The sequence below is a fragment of the Acartia tonsa genome, chromosome 9 (genome assembly GCF_053477335.1).
Source record: "Acartia tonsa isolate MP-2025a chromosome 9, ASM5347733v1, whole genome shotgun sequence".
Classification (NCBI taxonomy): domain Eukaryota; kingdom Metazoa; phylum Arthropoda; class Copepoda; order Calanoida; family Acartiidae; genus Acartia; species Acartia tonsa.
Genome location: NC_137268.1, coordinates 23,441,569 through 23,464,384, shown reverse-complemented (window position 1 = coordinate 23,464,384; position 22,816 = coordinate 23,441,569). Strand labels below are relative to the sequence as shown.

Genomic DNA, 22,816 nt, shown 5'->3' with positions numbered 1-22,816 from the left:
GTGGAAAGGACTATACACGGATATTGTTCTTTCATTACTACTTATGTAAAGTTTTGTCCTTGTTATTATGTATCTTTCGCTTATATAACATATTTAGTAGGTATTATTAATAAGGAAGAATTATTTAGAAATACAAATACAATACAATAGAATAACTCAAGATGGAAATTTATTTTTTAATTAGGTTTTAGAATTTATATCTCATAGATCTTAGAAATAAAGTATTGCTAATATTGATTCTGTGTTAACGCATTTCTTATTATAAGTTGAGTTAAAAACGGCTCAAAGTATAAACTATGGATTACAAAGAAAGGACTTTTTAACTGCGAATTAGACTGTTGTTGAGTGCCTATAAACTTGCCAGCCAAAGTAGTTTTGATTTTAAAAGTTAGTCGGGCGGCTGAGTTTTCAAATTACTTAGTTAATGCTTAATTTATGCGTTGTAGGTTTTCTGGCTCTAAAAAATAATCCTATAACATAAAGTAATAAAGTAGATTGGATTTTTTTTCTGTGAACCTTTATAAATGCATTTGGCTGGTCTAAGGCTATTTTTCTTACACTTCAATTTATTTCCCTAGAGTCTTGGGACAGCTAGTATCATATTAGCAAAAAGTATATCTATTTTCAGTAGATATTGTAAAATCCAAAAATGCCTCCGATTAGCGGAGACTTATCCATTCCATATTCTCAACCAAACAGTTTAAGCTTAGGTAAGTCTTACTACCGAACAACAGACAAAAATTTTAATTAGTTAGTTCATTAAGTTGAGTATTCAAACATATTAACTCAATTTCAACCCTTTGTTTTATCCCTTTAGATCCCTCTGGTAAGATCAGAGAAAAGGCAAATGTAAACTGTTATCGAGAAACCTTATAAAAATTTATTAGAAGTTCTAACTTTTTTTAAACCAACGAATGCAGGATAATGTTTGGGAACTAGTCCAATGATCCTACGTTCCTTGATCTATAGAATTTTTTATGTATAAAAGAGGCAAGTTTTCATGGGAACCAATCTAGTTCATTACACTTTTTATTTAGGCTCCATGACTGGTGGTAAATCAAACTTGATTATATTTGATGAGACTAAAAATCCGCTGTACAAGCTAGCTGAATCTTACAGGTCAGAAAAAACCGCGTGTAAAAACAAGGAAGACAACAGCTATAAAAGCGAAGCTCTGAAACAGTAAGGCAAACGAAAATTTACACTTGTATAGTATCAGAACTGAATAAGAAGAATACAAATGTACAAGTCGAAACAAAATTGTAAGTAAATTTGTTGAAAAACTGTTTTGAGTCAGTATGGTCTGCCTTCTCTCAAATTTCTATCTAACTATCTCTTCAAATATGTAAGAAAATCAGTGATAATACAACTATCTTTCTATCTATCTACTATAAACAAAATTGTACTTATTTGTCTTTATAAATTAATAAATTTTCTCAGGAGTTTACAAAGAAAGCTGAAGGCTAACTGGAAGGTACAAACGAATGCTGGAGATAGTGGAATCAATATTGACACCCTTGCACAGGTATGAATGATATTTTTTAAACTGATTTTGTTGGGTTTCTGACTGTCAGTTCAATATAATCCCGTAAACCTTATAGATATGTTCCCGATAACTCTCCTTCTATTTTTACAACAAAAATCAAAATTATTCTGTAGTTCAAAGCAGGAATAAGTTCAAACTTGCATGATCTACAAAAGTTCCTCTTTATTTCTGTCTATCCCTAAGAAAAGATCTAACCTCTTAACCGATTGGAATAAGGCTAACTTTTCGGTGGATGCTATTTTTTCCCCTGCTTAACCAAAATTAAAACCTAGATGGGCTCTGTGTGTAGTCCTCAAAAACCTTTCTATGGGCGAAGACACTAGTATATTATTTAAAGTTTAAATAGAAAAAGAAAACATTTAGACATTTTTACTTTATCAGGCGCGTGTATTGGTGCTTGCGGGCCCAAGGGAAAAGTTTACAGAAAATGAAATCAACAATTTAAAGAAATATCTTGAGGTAATATTTTTTTCTCGTATTCATTCGAATCCGGTAGATAGGAACCGGTTCTCATCCATACGAAAAAACTATGTCTAGCATCGTATTATATCCAGGCTTCTACGAATATAAAAATGTACAATCATAAGATTAAAACCAGTTTTTTTAGCCGTTGCACCTCAAGGGCTAAAAAAACTAGTTTTAATCTTATAATTGTACATTCTATATCCGCGGAAAGCCGTTTATAATACGATGCAAGAAATAACTATTATCAGAGTTTCATCTTCAACTAGAAGGTCTCTAACTAAAACTTATGTAGTGTTTCCAATACCATAAAAACACATTGATATTTTTAAACCAAAAAGGGTGAAAAAAATTGCAGCAACATGCGAAAAAAAATCTTCGAACTGAAGAACACTGAGAAAAAAAATCCTCCAATGAAAACATCCAATAATGTTAATGCTAATATTTCTAGTGTTTTATGCTCTTTTGCTATGAAATCAATTAAACGAATAGATTCAAATAACCAATGAGAATTGTAATAAGTTATGGAATAATACCATCTGCATGAAGAATCCTTAACTGTTTAGCTTCACCAGGACCCAATCAATATTTTTTTTTATCAGGATGGGGGTTCCATTCTGGTCATGTTGGGAGAAGGTGGCGAGAAAAGGTAAAATTTTATTATCCACGGAAAATTTAAATCTTAAATAGGTATGACCTCATAATATTTTTTGCTTAGCCAACATATGTGGTAAAAAGGAATACAAATTCCGGAAATTTCAGCGGTAGACGTAGATAGAGAAACTTGCACTAATAAATGTATAATTATAGATGTATAATCCAGCCAACTACCTCGGCCAAGTGGTGTATGACCTCTTGTCAGCTTGCCAATTGATTTCTGCTCTTTTTAAGGGACTTGATTGAGTTTATATTTCCAGCGCTATTAGCTGATTTAAAAAAAAACAAATACAAATTTAGAACAACCCTGTGGGCAGAGTTACACACTTTTACTTTAATAGTGAACCAATCTAAAAATAGGCTCAGTAATTTTTGTCATAAAATCACATGTCGTAAATACACTTGTCATAAATATATTTGTCATAATTACATTTGTCATAAAGGTACACCTGTCATAAAAACATTTGTCATAAAGGTACGTTTGTCATAAAAGGTACACTTGTCATAAAACATTTGTCATAAAGGTACGTTTGTCATAAAAACATTTGTCATAAAGGTACATTTGTCATAAAGGTACATTTGTTACAAAGGTACGTTTGTCATAAAGGTACATTTGTCATAAAATACATTTGTCATAAAGGTACATTTGTCATAAAATACATTTGTCATAAAGGTACGTTTGTCATAAATTTTTTTTTCATTTTGAAAATTTGAGTACCCCCCCACCCCCCGACAGAGAACAACTATTTTAGGTTAGGTTAGGTTATAGGCTAGGGAGCCGAGCGCTGCAGCTAGGTGGGCAAGGGGGCCGAGCGCTGCGGCTAGGCAGGCTAGGGAGCCGAGCGCTGCGGCCAGTGTTCATAGTTTGGGTTCCAGCATAAAACTTTGGGTACCAGTATAAAACTTTGGGTACAAGAAATTTATGACAAACGTACCTTTATGACAAATGTCTTTTATGACAAATGTCTTTTATGACAAATGTCTTTTATGACAAATGTCTTTTATGACAAATGTCTTTTATGACAAATGTCTTTTATGACAAATGTCTTTTATGACAAATGTCTTTTATGACAAATGTCTTTTATGACAAATGTCTTTTATGACAAATGTCTTTTATGACAAATGTACCTTTATGACAAACATACCTTTATGACAAATATTTTTGACAAACGTACCTTTATGACAAATGTACCTTTATGACAAATGTTCTTTTATGACAAATGTTTTTATGACAAACGTACCTTTATGACAAATATTTTTATGACAAACGTACCTATATGACAAATGTTTTTATGACAAGAGTACTTTTATGACAAATGTTCTTTTATGACAAATGTTTTTATGACAAACGTACCTTTATGAAAAATGTTTTTATGACAAACGTACCTTTATGACAAATGTTTTTATGACAAGAGTACTTTTATGACAAATATATTTATGACAAGTGTACTTATGACAAGTGAATCTATGACAAATATTTTTATGCAAACATACCTTTATGACAAATATACCTTTATGACAAATGTTCTTTCATGACAAATGTTTTTATGACAAACGTACCTTTATGACAAATGTTTTTATGACAAGAGTACTTTTATGACAAATATATTTATGACAAGTGTACTTATAACAAGTGAATTTATGACAAAAATTACTGAGCCTAAAAATAGGCTTACACAAATAATTACATATGATTTAATCTGTTATATTATTATAGGTTTAACACGAACATCAACTTTTTACTGGAGGAGTGTGGAATAATGGTGAACAATGATGCTGTTGTCAGAACTAACTTTTTCAAATATTTTCATCCAAAGGTATAGTTTGGTAGGGAGGGAGGGGACATTGTGTTATTTATTACACCGATCCCCAAATGATGTTTTCTTATTTGTTGTAATGGATAAGACAATGGCCGATAATTGATGTACATATCCCTTGATAATACAAAAACTTATCAAATCCTTAGATTACAATAAGTGGTCGGAACATAAAGACACTTGACTCAATGAACCAACCAATCCGAATAAAAAAAAAGTCCATATAGTTGTTATGTGAACGAATAAAAAAACGTTTCTGTCAAACTTAGAGGACTTTGAAGACGAAACCTATTCATTATATATATATTATCTTAAATAGCACGACCGATAGAATTTAACTTACATACTGGATGCCCATTGGTACTGGGTATCTTCACCAAAAATTATTCTGCAAATCTGATTTTATGTTCAGGAGTGTTTGATTCAAAATGGAGTGCTAAACAGATCATTGGCAGAAATTTCTGGAAAGGTACATCATCATTTTTTTTTGGTAGGGGAAGTTACTCTACAAATACTTCTGTCTGTCGAAGCTTTTGTTTTTCATAGCTTGTAAAACAAAGTAAGAGGTTGAATACCAAAAAATTAATAATCATACAAAAATGCCTCTAGTAGTTAGACTTAGGACATGTTAACTATAAGACTAGCCTTAAAAATTTTATAGGATTTGCATAAAAAATTAAGCATAAGAATGAAGTTGTAGTAAGGTATAATTTACCAAAAAGAAAAACAAATTGCTAATGTAGATAAATAATATTTCTAGCCCTTTACTTTTTTAAATAGTTATCTTTAATGAAAAATTCTATAATTTTAGATTGTTGAAGGATATAGAGTTGAAGACCATATTGACCATCAGGTTTAACACACATTTCCTATTCTTAAAAATTTAGTTATTATTTTTCATTCAAAGTTGGATTTGACTCTCCAAGTAGCCAAAAACCATTCTGGAAGCATTATATTTAAGGATAACCTTCTCTTAATTAATAAATTTATTAAAAATATAAGTTGAAGTTCAGTAAGATCTCATAAATGTCTCAACCGATTCATGCACAATTTTTGTTAAGTTAATCTGGGTCCACGGTAGGTTTTAAGCTATTTGTTCTTTCTACGTATTAGCCAATACATTTAGTATCCTAATTCCCTGCTTGGGTCAAGCACCCTAGAGACTAGAGGCTAATTAGATTATAAAATGATGAAAGAAATTAAATTTTAGGCCATATCATTTGTGTATACATACGGAGCTACCCTAAATGTTGCCAGGCCTGCAGTTCCAATTCTCTCTACTGGAAGCGTCTCATTTCCACAGGTATGCATATTTTTTTAAATACAAATTAATTCATTGATCTTGCGGTATAGAAAAATGGATGATTCTTGAAGTAACTCCCACAATGATGATGAACTAAATTAACCCTCATATGGTTTAAAAGTTTACAAACTGTTTTTTACTTTTTAAAGACCCTTTCAAAACTAAATGGTTCTCCTTTACTGATTTGCTTATCAAAGGCCTTGAGAAGGTTTTGGGGGAGGGTACCGACAAACTCCAAAGAGAAAAAAATTCCACCCGCTTTAAACTTTTATTTCTTTATAAATTCAAATGGAAATTGGGGCTAGACAACCCCTCTCATAATAAAGTTTGAAAATTTTCAGGATAGACCAGTTGTGGCCGTGTACAAACACCCAACTGGAACTGGAAGGTTGGCAGTTACTGGATCAGGATCCATGTTTTCTGATCAGTTCATTGATAAAGAAGATAATAATAAGTAAGATAGATAAATACAGTGTTTTTTTAATAGGGAAGATTTATTGCATAATTTAACCCACTTAACATTGACCGAAATGAATAATCAATATTTTATTTCTTAATTAGATTTTCAAAAACCTGTTTTTCCATTGCATATGATTTAGGAAAAAATTGCTCAACATCAATTTGGCAGCACAGTCACTGTATACTATACATATCATTAGAATCGGAATTGACTTATCTAAAAGAAACAAAACAATAACCATGGAATATACTATGGCAAAACAGGTTTTTGAGGCATTATTGTTTAAAACTGCTTAATATTTTTTTCTGCTACTATAAACTCCATAAGCAAATGAGAATAAGATATTGATTTATTAATTTCTGTCATTGAGCCGTGAATTAGATTAAACAATATTTTTTCCCTATTAAAAAACACACTGAGATAGATAGATAAAAAGACATAAAAATGCAAACAATTTTTGAATAACGTCATATCAAAGGCGTAAGGATTCCTAAATTTCTTATTTTAGAAAAAATCTTAGAAGAAAACAGAAGAAAAAAATTTGAAAGGGAAACCAACAAACATTTGACGTTGTTGAAGAAGCCTTTGGATTTTCTTTAAATTTACTGGTAGCGAATCTACCTTTTAAGCCTCTGTGTCAGTCTGTCTGTAATGGTTTGTTATAAACCTTTTGTATTCACCTACTAAACTCAATTATCTCATTTTTAGTTAAAAATTTATCCGCCTTCAATCACATAGAATAACAAAAATCGGCTAAAGACAATATAAAGTTTCTTTATAATTATGAAACAACAAACTGCAAATCATATTTTAAGATATAAAATGGACGTCTAGTGTTTCACACACATCCAATTACTATGTATCCTTATATAAAAGTAACAGGATGTGTGCCAACCACTAAACTGAATCGATGGTTCTCATTTATAGTTCATCTTATTAAAGGTCCAGAAAAAGTTTATAACTTTTTCTTAGAGTTGACAATTGAAAACTAAAATCAAAAGTAGACTTTCCTCCCCTCCCCCCTTTTCAATCAAGTGCCCCTAGAGAGATTTGGGGGTGTATCTATTAGGTTTTAGGACAAAACCCTAGAGTTAAAAATATTTGATTTCAGAGTGAAAGATTTCATATTCACCTACCTGACAAGTGCAGATGTGGAATTAAATAAACTTGATGCAGAGGAAATTTTGGACATTTCATAATCCATGTTAAACTATTAGGATGCTATTGTGTTTTTAATTTTAGTTTTGAAATAGCGACAAATAGGAAAACCTACTATTTTAAAAATAAATTAAAAATAAGTAGAAGGGGGGGGGGGGTTAGTTTTTTTTCTAACCCTGCAGAGCCTAACTCTTTGGTGCTAATCATTACCCAATGTAACCTTACCTAACAAAAACAACCCCTAATATTTCTTATTTATTTAAACCAAAGCGAGGGGGAAGGGTTCGATGCTCGAATAGGGAGTGGGGACAAAACACCTAATTTAAAAATGCCTAACTAAAAATGCCTAACTAAAAACACCTAAGTTTAAAAATACCTAATGTTAAAAACACCTACATTAAAAACACCTAATTTATAAATGCCTAATTTATAAATGCCTAATTTAAAAACGCCTAACTAAAAATGCCTAACTAAAAATACCTAATTTTAAAAATGTCTAATTTTAAAAACACCTAATTTAAAAATACCTAATTCTAAATTATCTAAACGCCTAATTTAACAATGCCTAATTCTAAAATATCTATTTTTTTCACTAAAATACTTAAAATTTTGATAACATTAATAAAATTTGGTTCATCTTTACACTGAAGCTTCCCGTAGGTAATGGGAAGGTTTATACCGCTTTTGGGGAGGTTACCAACACCTTCCAATGAGAAATCGCCCTTTGAAAAAATCCCTTCCCCCGTTTTTTTTTATATTTCTTCAATCTTTCTTTATAAAACTAGAACTAAAATGGGGGATGGTCAACTATCACCCCCAAGAAAGAGACGCTATGGCTACTGAGGTTAGGGAATAAACCAATAAAAATTAAATAGGTTTTGTGACTAATTTGCCTTTAGGATATCCAAAAAATGGCAAAACTGCTGAGCCGCCAGCAGTTAGCTGTTACTTTTCCAACTTATTGTTCGATTTAGGAAAAATAGACCTACCAAGGATTATTCATGCATAATTTCAGACTTATTCAGACCCCCCCAAACTTATTGAATTCCCCTCCACACTGCAATCGGCCCTTGAGGACTCTAGGGGGTGTAGCCGCCGGTTTAATATATTCAACAACAGTTTTAAGATATGCTTAAAATTAGGTTTTTTTAAATTAGGTATTTTAAAATTAGGTATTTTTAAACTTCGGTATTTATAGTTAGGTGTTTATAAAGTTAGGCATTTTTAAAATTAGGCGTTTTGTCACATTAGGCATTTTTAAAATTAGGTATTTTTAAATTAGACATTTTTAAATTAGGAATTTATAAATTATGTGTTTTGTCACATTAGACATTTTTAAAATTAGGCATTTTTAAATTAGGTATTTTTAAATTAGGTGTTTTGTCCCCACTCCTCGAATAGGTACTTTGAGTGAAACCACTTAACCCTTACAGATCGGGCCCCAATTCCCACCTTAATAGATCGGGGGGGGGGGGGGGGGCTCAAAGAGCCCCCCCTCTATCTCGGCTCCTGGTACAGATAAAGACGTAAAATTTTTTTCTGGTGGTTCATGTGTATTTTTAGAGAAAATTACTTTTTCTAGTCATAGCAGTCAGACCGCTTCTTAGCCGCTTTTTAGCGGCCAGCCGCTAAATTTTAAAACAGCTGTAGAGCGGCCAATTTTGCAGCTAGGATGACCAAATTTTAGGAAGAACTTTTATTTTTCATAAGAAAAAAATTACTTTTTCTGATCATCGCCGAAAAACGGCAAATAACGGAAACCGCCATTTTCGGCGGTTACGGCGGTAAAACGGCAATTGGCGGCGCAAATTAATATTTTTATCTGTTTATTATTGCTCAAGGATTTACCAAAAAAAAATATAGGTCTCTAGCTGTAATAGAAGCCACGATATTCATGATATATGTCTGTAGTAAAAGCCGGACAAAAATCGGTCATAAAGTCGGTCAGGGAGCGGTCAAACGGTCATAACACCACTTTTCTCAGATGGTCATTGATATCTAAGTATTCACCAAAAAAATTTTAGGTTTTTACCTTATACACAGAAGTCATAATTGTAGAAATTAAGATTTATTTAGAATTTTTTCTAATTTTTTTTGCTACCCAACCGACTTTGACCGGACACCACGACCGACACAGACCAGATATCCTAATAAAATCAACTCTTGCCGACGTATAATTACTAAACTTAAAAAGTCATGAAGTTACAGCTCTCCATCTTACCTACAAAAAAAATGAGATTGAAAAAACTAGAGGGGGGGGGGGCTCTTTGAGCCCCCCACTCCGATCTGTAAGGGTTAAGAAACAGAAAAAAAAATTAGAAATGTTTTATATGTATCATCTCTTTATAAAATTAATCCCCAAAAATTGTTATACCCAAAATGTTAAACTGGCAGGATCCAGATATATCTGACTACACCATGGTGCCAGATACAGCTAAGCTGGCAGACAGCCCCAGAGTGTGCTTACAGGTACGGCTGTTTCCACACAAATTTCCTGCTGTACACTAATAATCCTCTGTTATTTAAATAAAAAAATAATAAGAGGAGAGAGTTTTTTTTCTTTGCCCAAACACTTCGGAGGGCCCTAATTCTAATCTGACCCAAAAACTTGCAATTTACTTAAAAAATATGGGTGGGGGGGTATCAATGCTCAACAGGGTACTTTGTGTGATATACCCAAGTATGTCAATATTCAACTTTTATCTTTTTAAAGTGACAAAAAAGTAATCTAATTTTAAACAAATGCAAAAAATGTTCCATGTATAAACCAATTTTTTTTCTTTTAAATTTGCAAGCCACTACCGTTTTTATGTATGCAATTTTACTTTACCACATAATCTTTAGGAGAGTGAAGAAATTCCATCTGATTTTACCAAGCTTTTTAAGCCAATGTTACATTCTATCAACACTGAGTTTCTACCTAAAGTTATCAACACATACAAGTAAGTTATTTGTTTTAACTCGTGACCGTGGCTTAACACGTAGCGCATCCGCTCGTCGTCGGGGAGTTGAAATGTTCGACACCGCGTCATAACTAAAGACGTTAAAAATGGTTCCTATTGCTGCTATGTCAGGTGCGCGACATAAATAGTTAGAGTATTGGGAATGCCTTGGCTCATAAACAGGCGCAACCCACTACCATGCACAGTTAGGACTTACCAGACAAAATCCGTGCAATCAAAGGGTTGATTGTCTGATGAGTGTTGGTTTCCATCAGCAATTGAGCGCGTAACACTGCAATTCAAAATGCAAATATGTTCAAAAGAGATGTGGAGAGGACTTCTTCTTCTTCTTCTACGGCGTTCTGTACCGATAGTACACTGCCTACTGCTCGTGCGTTTGCACTAACATTGTCTGGCCTACATGTTTTTAAGGAGAGATAGAACTCGGCTACTGATCTCCCCCTTCGTTGCCAAAAAAAGACGGCTGCAAGTTCCAGGTTGCCCTGTACATTACAGTTTTGTCTCCTCTGGCCTCCTGGTCGGTTAGCCACCCGGATGGATGTTCCCAGCTTGGACCACGTGGAGGTCCGACCATACCCCAAGCCTGTGGAGAGGACTTGTACTCGATGCGCCCCCTGTCATCATCATCATTGTTGAAAAGAAAATAATAAAAAATTATTTAATTTAGCTTCATGCACAGTTCACCCATTTTTAGAGTAGCAACTGCTATTATCTAAGTACATTATAGTCTATTAATCCATAAATTTGGCGACCCCTATATTTTAGACACATTAATCCCCCATTACCATAACTTTTAATTTTGTTGTTTATGGATCCTGAAGTTAACTAGTTAGAGCCTCTAAAAGTAAAATCGAACCTTATGATAAATTTATATTTTTTTAGGGATCTAGGAGTGAAGCATGAACCCCTAAAGCTTATCACCCCCCAATTCGAAACACCATTACCACCCCTACAGGTTTGTTGATAATTCTATCCAGATGATAGAAACTTGTTCATTGCAACTTGTTCTAGAACTGCTTATTTAGCAGTTTAATTTGAATGAAATATTAATAAGAGTATAACCCAACCAAAATTTCAAAATATATTACTCCAGAGAGGGAGGGGATATTGGGCTGTTTATCACACAAATCCTACAAATTTTATTATAACGTTTTCTTATTTGCTGACTCAACAACTTGGGGGACTTTATTTGAACTTTGCTTGGTTGGTTTATTATGTAATTTACTGAGGGGTAATTTTATTTATTGTCATTGGGGATGTACATTAAGTAAAGGGAGAAGATAGGATATATGTGGTATTCGGCAACCGTGAGCCATGTCTATGGCACCCCTGATCTGGGGTTCGGTGGAGGGTCAATGGCCCTCCCCCGAGTCCTGGGGAAGGGGTCTAGTGACCCCCTCCCTACGCTTAGAATTAATGATTTGAATCTGTCATGTTTATTATGGTTAACTGTATTCTTAATTCTCCCCCACCCTTTCCAGGGATGGGGGAATCATTATTGCCCAAACTGACCATTGTATATATATTATTTATGCTTTTATGTTATGATTATTTATTCCTATCCATGTAATTATTGTTTGTTGTATATAACTGCAGTATCTCTTAACCCTTCAATAAAGTGACAACTGAAAGTAGATGTTGATCATTATCTAGTGAAAGCTAGAGAAGCGTAGCTTCTCTATAGTAAGGTGTCCACGTCTGTCACACTGCCGTAATCTAATTGAACTCCGGTGTCTGCCATTGATCCTCGGCGGATACCACAACTTTGGTGACAGCTGTGTGAGATTACGGCGAACCACAAGTGTAGAGCAGACGCGCATCTGAGGCTAAGGTACTCCCAGCAGTGAATCTGGCAAAACTGACGCAAGCAACCTGAATTACCCACCCTGGACAGCAAAGTTTAACTCTGCATCCGGCAGTTGTGGAAGCAAAACAGCGAAATCTGACGAATAACCGCGAGCAGCGCTGATATCTAACGGAGAATTGAGCGCCAAAAGGGCTGAAACAGGCCTGCGGACCGGCTGAAACAAGCCAAATACGTGTAGACGGCTGAAAATAGGCCAACTTTACTGCAAGAAATAGCAGGATCCGAACCAGTGGCGCTAGCAGGACGGGACATTCCCTGCCGCCGATAGGCTGAAACATGCCACATAGCTGCAAGCTGCGAGCTAACATACGGGTGTAGTGCACCAGAACAGAGAAAAACTACGTCAACCCCGAGTATCCTGAGAAGCTACAACGCAGCCAACCATCTAGAAGACAGATATTATATCACATTTGCAGGGATTACCACCCTAATGTGATGACCAAACAATAGATTTATGAGCAAAGCTTGGCAAACAAATTGTTGTGTTGTGATAAATCTAAGAATAGAACAGGCTTGGATTACTGTTTATTGTGATAACAGCTAAAAATAGAACAGAGTTGGTCAACAAATCTGTTATGCAATTGTGATAAGGACAGCAATAAAAGTTAGATGTAATATAATCAAAACAATCTCAAGCCCACAGCACAATAACAAATACACCCCTTATTCCAAGGGAAGGGGAGGGGGCCCCTCTCCATTTGAAGACAAATACAATCAGGGTTATATAACAGATAAGCCTAAGATTAAGAAGCAGAGGCCCCATTACACCAGCACACAGTTACCCCCTCCCTCACAGTGGGAACGGACGGAGTTACCCCCGTCCCCTCACGCGCTTCCCCCTTCCTACCCACACTAGGCTAAGTCCGTCTGTAGTGTGGAGCTAGCGATCGGATATACAGAGCGCCATTCACGGGTAGCGCAACAAAGTGCGGAAAACATCATAAATCCAACGGACGAAGCGGACCAATGAGGGAGCGAGCTGAGGGGTGAGAGCGCGTTTTCCCCGTGTGCGCGGATTTGACGGCGCGAACGCGCGTTACAAGGACAGAAGACTCCACGCACACACACACACACACACACACACACACTTTCACACCAGAGCAGAGCTACTCCATAGCATCTAACAGGGGTATTTTTAGCAAATAAAGAATTGCAAGTTTCTTTCCTCCTAGCTCTAGTGTGATAAGGGAAAACCCAATCAGTTCCTGACAGCAGTTCAGACCCTCAACATCTATCTACCTCAACACCTAACTATTGATAAGTACAGCTAAGTTATACCTTTGCAACTAAAACTCCCAACCTAGTGATACAAACAGTGTTGGCTGTTAGGCTAGGAAGCCTCAAGTGACAACCCATTCATTGTAGTCCTGTATAACTTTGTGCCCGCCGTTTCACCGTTGACCTAATGGACCAGCATCAAGTCCCAGGAGGTGACCAAGCCCCAGGATGGCTCCAGGATGACCCTCAGCCGGCCCCAGCCGAGTACCGCAAGCTGATGCTGAGCAATCTGCCGGAGTATCGAGGGCCGCCCAAGCAGTCCTGGTCGGCACATATCCGCCGACTGGAGATGTCATGGGCGGCTTACCGCGTGCCACCTCATGATTCCCTCAACCGCCGCAACGCCCTACTACTGTCATTGGTAGGGCAAGCGGCGGAAATGGCGTCCCATCTGTTTGGCGAGGCAGGCCAAGCCTTGACCTACGAGCAGGTCAAGACCGAGTGTGAATTGTTATTTCGCCCTGCTTTTGAGTCCCAAACGCTTAAACAAGCGTTTAGGGACTACAAGCAACACTCGACAGAACCTATACAGGCGTACATATCAACAAAGTGCGCCTTGTATAGGGACGCCTACAATCATGAGGATCTTGAATTGTTGGTGGACGAATTAAACCGTGGAATTCGTAACGCCAATGTAAAACGCCTCATGATGAACCATGAAATTGCGAGTGTACCTGAGTACACTCGCAAGGCCATGTTCACCGTGACCATGGTTACTAAGCAACTGAAGGAAGGTGTGTGCTTAGTGGACTCGACCGACGGGCTGACTGGATCTGCCTGCATCCAGTTGCCCCAATATGATGAGTCGGAGCCAATGGAGATTGGCTCCTTGGCTCCGGGTCTCCACCAGATGGGGAAGGTCGCTCCAGATGACAAGGTTCCAGGCCGCTGCTACCGCTGCCAGGGGAGAGGCCACCGAGCTCGAGACTGTCCAACGCCTGTGGAAGTTAGCCTAGAGGAGAGGCGCACCCAGCCACGCCGTGACCGTTCTGCCAAGTGTGAGCGTTGCCACTATGACGGCCACACGGCGGCCGAGTGTAGAGCTGACTGGGCCCAGGTAGCCAGCCGCAGGCGCACCGCCGACAAAGGTGCCCCTTCAGGGAAGCCCAGCAGAGTGGCCCATATGGAAGGGAGCGCGCCCCCAGCACCACCACCGCAAGCAGCCGCCTCCAGAGCTGCGGACCGAGCCGATGGGATGCCGCAGTTCGGGACTGTCCCAGCTAGGATCAACGTACTGGGCGGCGCGGCTGAACCCAACCGGGTTGGCCTAGGCTTCAGTCTTAACCATCTGGGGCCAGAGCTGATACAGCCCAACAACATAGCCGAGCCAGAGGTGCTGAGGCCCCAGCCTTTCAGCCTCAACATGATGGAACCTGCCCGACTGAACCTACCCAGCAAGAGTGGAGGGGCGCTGCCCAGCGTCCCTGAGACGGTGTATGGGGAGGCCCTGGCAGCCGCTGAACGAGAGAGGCAGGAGGTGCTAGCCAGCACCTCTGCATCGATGTATGGGACGCCACCCGGCGTCGCCACCTGGGATGATGGGGGGGTGCTATCCAGCGCCTCCCACCGTGTGCCTGGGGCGACAACCGTCGCCGCCACCGAGATACCTGGATCCTGGAACGAGCCAGCCTCCCACCTGATGTCTGGGGCGACAACCGTCGCCGCCACCGAGAGACCTGAGTCCTGGAACGAGCCAGCGGTCCCAGAGGAAGGGGTGACACCCGTCACCCCCAGCCAGCCAGCGCCACCAGCCTGCAGGGAGAGCCCAGCTACAAGCCAGCCAGCGCCACCAGCCTGCAGGGAGAGTCCAGCTACATGCCATCCAGAGCTCTCTACCAGCCAAGGGAACCCAGCGGCTCACCATCAGGATAAGTTGAATTTGTTAAATGTATTGAATCCAAAACCTTGTAAACACCCAGCCTTGCCTGTGCCCCCTGCACTTGAGGCTGGGGAGATTGAAAATTGGGAAAATAAGGGCTTGCCTGTGCCACATGCACCTGAGTTCCTAGGGCAGGGGAGGGCATTGAGTAAGGGCGAGCCTGTGCCACATGCACTTCAGCCCCATGCCACTGGGCATGCCTTGGACCAGGGAAGGGAGCATTTAGGGCTAGGGGAGCCGACACCCAGGCAAGTGCCAGTCGCTTGCCAGTCTGTCATTGGGGAGGGTATCGGGGTGCCTCGGCCGCATACAGATAACGCTCAATGGAAATTTGTGTCTAGCCAGGAGCAGCCCAGCCGTGTCCAGCCCCAAGAAGCAGCCGTGACCAGAGCCGGAGATCCCCAGCCGCGTGCACGAGGAAGATGGTTACCTGGAAGCCTTTCCCATTGGTGGATGGTCCTGTGGGGCCTCCTGCTGGCAGCCGTGTGGCCTACAACCAGCTACGTCCTGGTGGGGTGGGACTGTGCCAACCCCACCCATGTCACGTCTTACAACAAAGAAAAGATGTGTGACACGGAGCCCCTACACCAGGAGGTGCCCCTGGGCCACGACATCCACGTCCTGCAGCAAGTCAAGGTGAGGGAAACCACTGGGTTCAGCTGTCAGCTCACCGTGTCCCAGTGGACATTCAGGTGTGGGGTATGGGGTCACTTCAAGGTGACCTCGGTCCCCACCCTCATGAGGCCAACCAAGATAGACCCAGAAGCGTGCCGAGACCTGGCCAGGAACCGAGTATACACGTTGCCAGGCAAGACCCAGCCACTGACGTTCCAGCTGAACCACCCCCTGTTCTTCACCGTTGATGTAGTGGGCGCCCTCGTCAACAGCCCCGAGGGGGTGGGTTGCGAGGGGGAGGACGTCCACTTTGAGGGCCAGCTCTACCGCAATGAATTAGTGCTCCAGGAGCGGCGGCTGCTGGTCAAGGAGGAGACCTATGTGGTGGAGGATGGACGGGTGGAGTCCCAGTCTGACCACCTGACCCTCGATTGTCCCCATTCAGAGCTGTCCTGTATCACTGGGGAAGCAACCTACGTGTGGGACCACCTGGGAAGAGATTGCCCCTTGAGGCTGATCCGCAGCCTCCAGCCCAGCCTGGTGAGGGATGCATACCTGGTTGACCATCAGGCCCAGTTTTTCATCAACATGACCAGCCCCACCTCAATTGTGAACTGCGACTTCGAGGCCCATGCCACCAACCATCCAGCGCTGTTTGTGGCAGCTGACCCAGCCGCGGCTGCGCTGCCCCGAGTGTCGGCCAGGGATGTTGACGTGCCCCTCCAAGCACAGATCCATGCAGGTTATATTGGATTCACCCTGGAAACCCGCATGAGAAGCACTGCAGCAGAAGAAGTAGCGGCCAACTGCTGGAAGCTCCAGCAACTAGATCCGGCCCACCCGGTGCGTGTCCAGGGGAGCACGTTCTCGGTACTGAGGGGAGACATCCTGCTGCAGCTGACCTGCCAAAGGCACAAGTATGTTGTCCGCGAACACAAGGAGTGTTGGGACAAAGTGCCAGTGGAGCCCACAGGTTTTGTAGACGCCGTGACGCGGGTATACAGTGAGCACGCCACCAAGATTCCCTGTTCCTCCACCTACCCCCTGACTGTGCACGCAGAGGAAGGCTGGATAGAGTTAACCCCTGCTCCCAAGAAAAGGCCACCCCCGCTGGATACGCCTAAGCAGTTGTTGACAGACCCCTTAGATGACTTCAGTTCAGGTGGTTTGTATTCACAGGCTGAGTTGAACGACTGGCAACAACTGCTGGCGTTCCCAGCATACAAGAGTGCCATGCTGACCGGCCTATCCTATGGCTCCTGCGTTCAGCAAGGCAGCTGTTCGGCCACAGGAGACCATGGGATAGTGTCCTACAACATTGACCGACTGGCGGAGGAAGGAGAGGCAGCCCTGGATGTCTGGGCAGGATTTAGACAAGCCATCCACGAGTGGGGAGATGGCGCCGCCATCTTGTGCTTGCTGCTGCTGATCCTCAAACTGCTGGGGGACCTCACCATCATTTCTCTGGCAGCCGCACAAGGAGGAGTCCGGGCAGCCCTGAATGCGATATCACAAGTGTTCCTGTACCACCCAGCCTTGTATAAGAAGGCGATGGCTAGAGCCAGGCTCAACCATGCCAAGTCCCGGGACTTTTCAGTGGACTGGGATGCCATTCCCATCGGCAGGGAAGCAGCCGAGGAAATGGTGTCTATGAAATCAACGGACAGCGGGCATGACCGCCCAGGTAGACCAGGACCGCCTTCTGGCAGGCCCCGCGGCCCCTCAGGAGGACAGGCCGCTACTCAGACACTCAACCTGGCAGCCAGTGCCCCAGCCGCTGCCAACAACAACCCGCAGGTCCCACTGCTGACCGTCCCAGCAACAAATGTGCCACCACCAAACCTGATACCTGCCGGCGCTGACCAACGTATCCAACCCAAGGCAGCCTCTGCCTTCTATCCCACATTGGGAGCCCATCAACCCTAAGAAGATACTCACCACTAGGATTCCATTGAATCATTATCGTTTGTATATATTTTTAGCCCTAAGGAGCGGGCCGAAGGCCTCAACCACTGTCGGAAGTCTGGTAGGGAAACCATCTCCCAGCCTTCCGAGGGGAGAGTTGTGGTATTCGGCAACCGTGAGCCATGTCTATGGCACCCCTGATCTGGGGTTCGGTGGAGGGTCAATGGCCCTCCCCCGAGTCCTGGGGAAGGGGTCTAGTGACCCCCTCCCTACGCTTAGAATTAATGATTTGAATCTGTCATGTTTATTATGGTTAACTGTATTCTTAATTCTCCCCCACCCTTTCCAGGGATGGGGGAATCATTATTGCCCAAACTGACCATTGTATATATATTATTTATGCTTTTATGTTATGATTATTTATTCCTATCCATGTAATTATTGTTTGTTGTATATAACTGCAGTATCTCTTAACCCTTCAATAAAGTGACAACTGAAAGTAGATGTTGATCATTATCTAGTGAAAGCTAGAGAAGCGTAGCTTCTCTATAGTAAGGTGTCCACGTCTGTCACACTGCCGTAATCTAATTGAACTCCGGTGTCTGCCATTGATCCTCGGCGGATACCACATATAGGAGATAGATGTTTTTTTTGTTAATTTAGACAGCTGCGAGTTTCACTTTATTAGAGAGCATGAATATCTGATATAATATCCAAGAAATTAAAAAGTTTTATTTTTAGCCTGCTGTTTTTCCACCCCAGTTCAAAACTTTGCCAGATCCTCCCCTGGAACTTTTTGACCTGGATGATGCATTCTCCAGCGAGAAATCAAGATTGGCCCAGGTAACACTTTTAGGTGCTTTCACACAAAGTCCCTTTTGAGCCCTGGGGTTTGCTTATCCTTCGGGGTCCTATATTGTAAAAAAACACGAATGTGTTTGTCTGCTATAGGAATTCTTTTTGATTAATTTTGGGGTCAGATGGTCCATCTAGATATATTATGTCGTTTTATTTTAACCAAGAAAATTTGTGCTGGCAGTCGTTGGTTGATACCATAAATTTATATACATACTATCATGTATTTTGTAATAGTCGATTTTCCTAATATCAATCTAGACATAAAGATTCCAAAAATTGTTGATATTAAGATTAACATTTGGTTTGCATGGTCAGGTCAAACCATTTTCAAGAGTTTTTTTTGCGATAAAAATTAAAAACAATAGTTTATTTTTTTCACTAAAGTACAAATTTTACTCGGTAAATAATTTTTTGTCATTTATCTTTTTCCTGAAATTGCAAATATGTCAAATATGATTTCTTTTACTAAAACTTTTTTTGAGATGAGTTTGACAAGCAAACTTTCTTTAACATAGATTGGTTAAGCTAACAAAGAAAAAATTCATAGATTTAAGCAGATTTTATATAAAAATAAGGATGTCATCACCCATAAAAGTGAAACTTTGAAATCTGAAGGAAGAAAAATTTGTTGCAAAATTGTGTAAATACAGGATAACATTAATTAAGATACTTTGATTTTTAGTGTTTGATTATAGATAGAGTACTTCGTTAATGATATTGTACTTTGTTGTCCTTAAAATCATTATTAAAAAAATCTGATAAATAGGATAATTATTTCAAACAAAAAGTTGTTGTCAAAAAAGTTAAAAATGAGCATGCTTCAAATGGACGTACGGACTTTCTTAACGATTATAGAGTTGCTACACTTCCTAAATTGTGCCAGACTGTTATAGGAATAACTATGCAAAGTTTGAAATCGTACGGACGGACCTAATTATAGAAAAGTCTCGCTTTTGAAAATGATTTAGAAAAATTATATTTTGAGATTTTATTTCTTTTCATTGAGATTTTTTCAAGTTTGTAAAATTTCCTGTTTAGGCCACGAACAAGTGTGGAGAGGAAGATTTGGACTATTATATCCGAGAATGTGGTGATATTTTGGGGGTTACGAATCAGCTACCCGCTGGCGCTCAGGTAAAAACTAATAGTTTTGGATTCTTGAATTAATGAGTCTCGAACCAGCTGCCCACTGGCGCGCAGATAAAAACTGATAGTTTTGGATACTTGAATTATTGAGTCTCGAATCAGGATTTGGATTATGGAAAAAAAATAGATTTACAAACCAGTTAGAGGGAGGGAGGCATTAAGGGGATTAAGGTATGATAATGTTTCTTGGAACAAGGAACAAGGTAGTATGCCTTTCTTATCATATATTCCAACTGTTTGTTTCAATAAACAAAAAATATATGTTCTTCAAACCATTAAATTTGCAAAACACTGGCAAAACGCTGTGAAGCTAAATTATTATTATCTTTTCAGGATGCGAAGCATGTTTTAGAGTATGTGTTTGCCCATATTGTCGAGTTTAAGAAGCTTAATCATGGTGTTATGAGTGATCATATGTAATAATTATTTAATATGGCTTCGAAACTGATTAATATCCGTTGGATTACAACAATTAATATTAAATTAAAAATCATAAAATTTAAACAAGTTTTTTTAGGTTCTGGCCTTCGGTCCCTTTGGGGCTAACAAAGCTATTTTAAAACTTATAATTTTTAATTCTAATATCCGCGGAAAGCTGTCTATAATATGATGCGATAAGAACCTAGTAATAGTGTCTAACCTTTTATCTTTGTTACGTAACAAAAATCCATCTCTTTTTTAGGGGTTTCCTTTCCATCCTCCCCTCTCATCCTTCGATTTTTGTTACGTCACAAAGATAAAAGTTAGACACTATTACTAGGTTCATGCGATAAATAACTATTATCGTACTGTAATATTGTATCTAAAAACTAATTGCTGTTGGGCTATTTATTGCACTAGTCCACACAGTTTTATAACGTTTTCTTATACATTGGCTCAACAACTTTGGAGACTTTGAACTTTGATTTGTTCATTCATAAAGTTGAGTGTCCAAACGTTTCAACCAATAATTGAAATCTACAGAAAGGGAATTTTTTCATCTACATCTTTCTTTTTGGGGACAAATGCAGGTAAAAAATATTCTCAATCAACCGGCATAAAATAATAATTTTTTTCTTCAAATTTGATTAAGTGCAATATTAAGAAAATGTGTTAAAAAATATATTTAATTTACAAAAGAAACTAGTAAAATAATGCCTTTAATATATTATATTTATCATACTGTATTTTATTATTTAAATAAAGTTGTTTTTATATATTATTATTCTTTAATTAATATAGCAAATGTGTCTATAGGGAACACGTGTTTTTTTTGATTATTTCTGAAAGCATTAATTTGGATTTTAGGTACTATATAGTGAAAACAGTAAAAGTGTCTGACTATGACGTCAGAAAAAATTAACAATTAACCAATGAGAAGCCAGTATTCACAATGGTAAAATATATAGCGGCCTCTCATTGGTTAATTGTTAATTTTTTCTGACGTCATAGTCAGACACTTTTACTGTTTTCTATATAGTAGTTTTAGTAGTTAAACTACAAGTGTTTGAATTGATATAGCATATACGTGGCTATAAATTGACAGGGGAAAATATGTCGTCAATTTAGCCTAATAAAGACCTTATTTAGTAGTCAGTTCATTCGTCCAGTGGGAGAGAAGGTGATGGGGTAAAGGGGTTGGATGGAGGTTATTGTTATTTTAGTCAACTGTTTGTGGTGCTAGGGTTGACCGATGTGTATTAACCGGGACATAACGAGAGCAAAATTTGGTTTGTTTTTGGAATAAATATACCTTGTACCTCATAATCAGTTTAGCACCGCTTCTTGACATTTCTTTATATATATACTAGAGGCGGCGTTCTAAAATTATCCCGCTATTGGCTAGATTGAATATTAATCTTTTTCTTCCATTGTCCAATCCCTGAATATCAACCCAACTACAAAAAAAATACTACACATAAAGATTAAAGACTTTAGTTTCGTTTTTTCATCATTTTTTAAAGATTAAATGTCCCTCTCTCTCACTTTCCTTTCCTTCCATCTTTTTTAAATTTTATTATTTTTATCTAAAACAGAATTTATGATTTTGTTTCTCTTTCTTTAAAATATTTCAGAATCCAAGTATTTTTTTTTGTTTCAGATTATTGTCCTGAAAGGGTTAAAATGTTTAGTTAAATGTTAAATTTTAGTTTAATATCTGAACACATTACGGACGCGTCGCTAGTATCAAATTATTTTAAAACTAAGTTTTCTTTGATTTACTATTTTACAAATTTAAATTCTCTATTTTATGAATAGAAATTTAATACTTTCATATAATCTAAATAGCAACATGAAATAAAAAAATGAATTTATTCTTCATAGAGTAAAAAAAATGGGTCTTAGTGTTCTGGTCAATGAGAGTTTATTATGGATTATTGAAGCACTATGAGTATTAAACACACTCTACTATTAGAAGACTCGAGCTCATTTATAGACGTTTATTTCCTATAAAGAACTGTCATGGATCTTGATGCAATAAAGCAAGCCGTTTTATAAAAAATCTGTCAAAAATAATTTGTAAGGTAAAAACAGAAAAAGTAATCGCTCACATAGGTATAGAATAAAAAAACAAGTTCATAATCTACTATTTACTCTTTCTCTAAGTCTCTAAATGATAAATAAATATTTTGCTTAAAATAAAAAAAAACTTCAACATTTACTATTAGACGTAATCGTGTTTGTTTTTAAACTAGTGTCACAATGCATGGGATGTATAAACTTTCATATGATTTCTAAAAGTTTAGCATAGAGAAAAAAATAAAAGAGAGGAATCGAAGCAACTAGAAGACGAAAATAGGCAGTGGGCCTAGAGGCCTACTTAGCGCTGTTGCCGCGCTAAAATTTATTGCTATTCCACTACTTTTCAAATGGGAGGATTAAAAATTATTTTAAAAAATATTTTTTTACTTTTTACTATTTC

At 38.8% G+C, this 22,816-nt stretch overlaps 1 protein-coding gene across 1 annotated transcript; it reads left to right on the top strand.

The window, feature by feature from the left end:
* Positions 1 to 608: 608 nt before the first annotated feature.
* IFT52 (intraflagellar transport 52) lies at positions 609 to 21,045 on the top strand. The gene is made up of 17 exons (XM_080171335.1): positions 609 to 710; positions 1,038 to 1,119; positions 1,441 to 1,525; positions 1,928 to 2,005; positions 2,611 to 2,657; positions 4,383 to 4,482; positions 4,895 to 4,951; positions 5,294 to 5,335; positions 5,693 to 5,785; positions 6,127 to 6,239; positions 7,357 to 7,425; positions 9,800 to 9,872; positions 10,248 to 10,345; positions 11,249 to 11,321; positions 18,652 to 18,753; positions 19,807 to 19,902; positions 20,248 to 21,045. The coding sequence occupies exons 1-17, from the start codon at positions 650 to 652 to the stop codon at positions 20,332 to 20,334; spliced, it is 1,356 nt and encodes a 451-aa protein (XP_080027461.1). The 5' UTR covers positions 609 to 649; the 3' UTR covers positions 20,335 to 21,045.
* Positions 21,046 to 22,816: the final 1,771 nt, after the last annotated feature.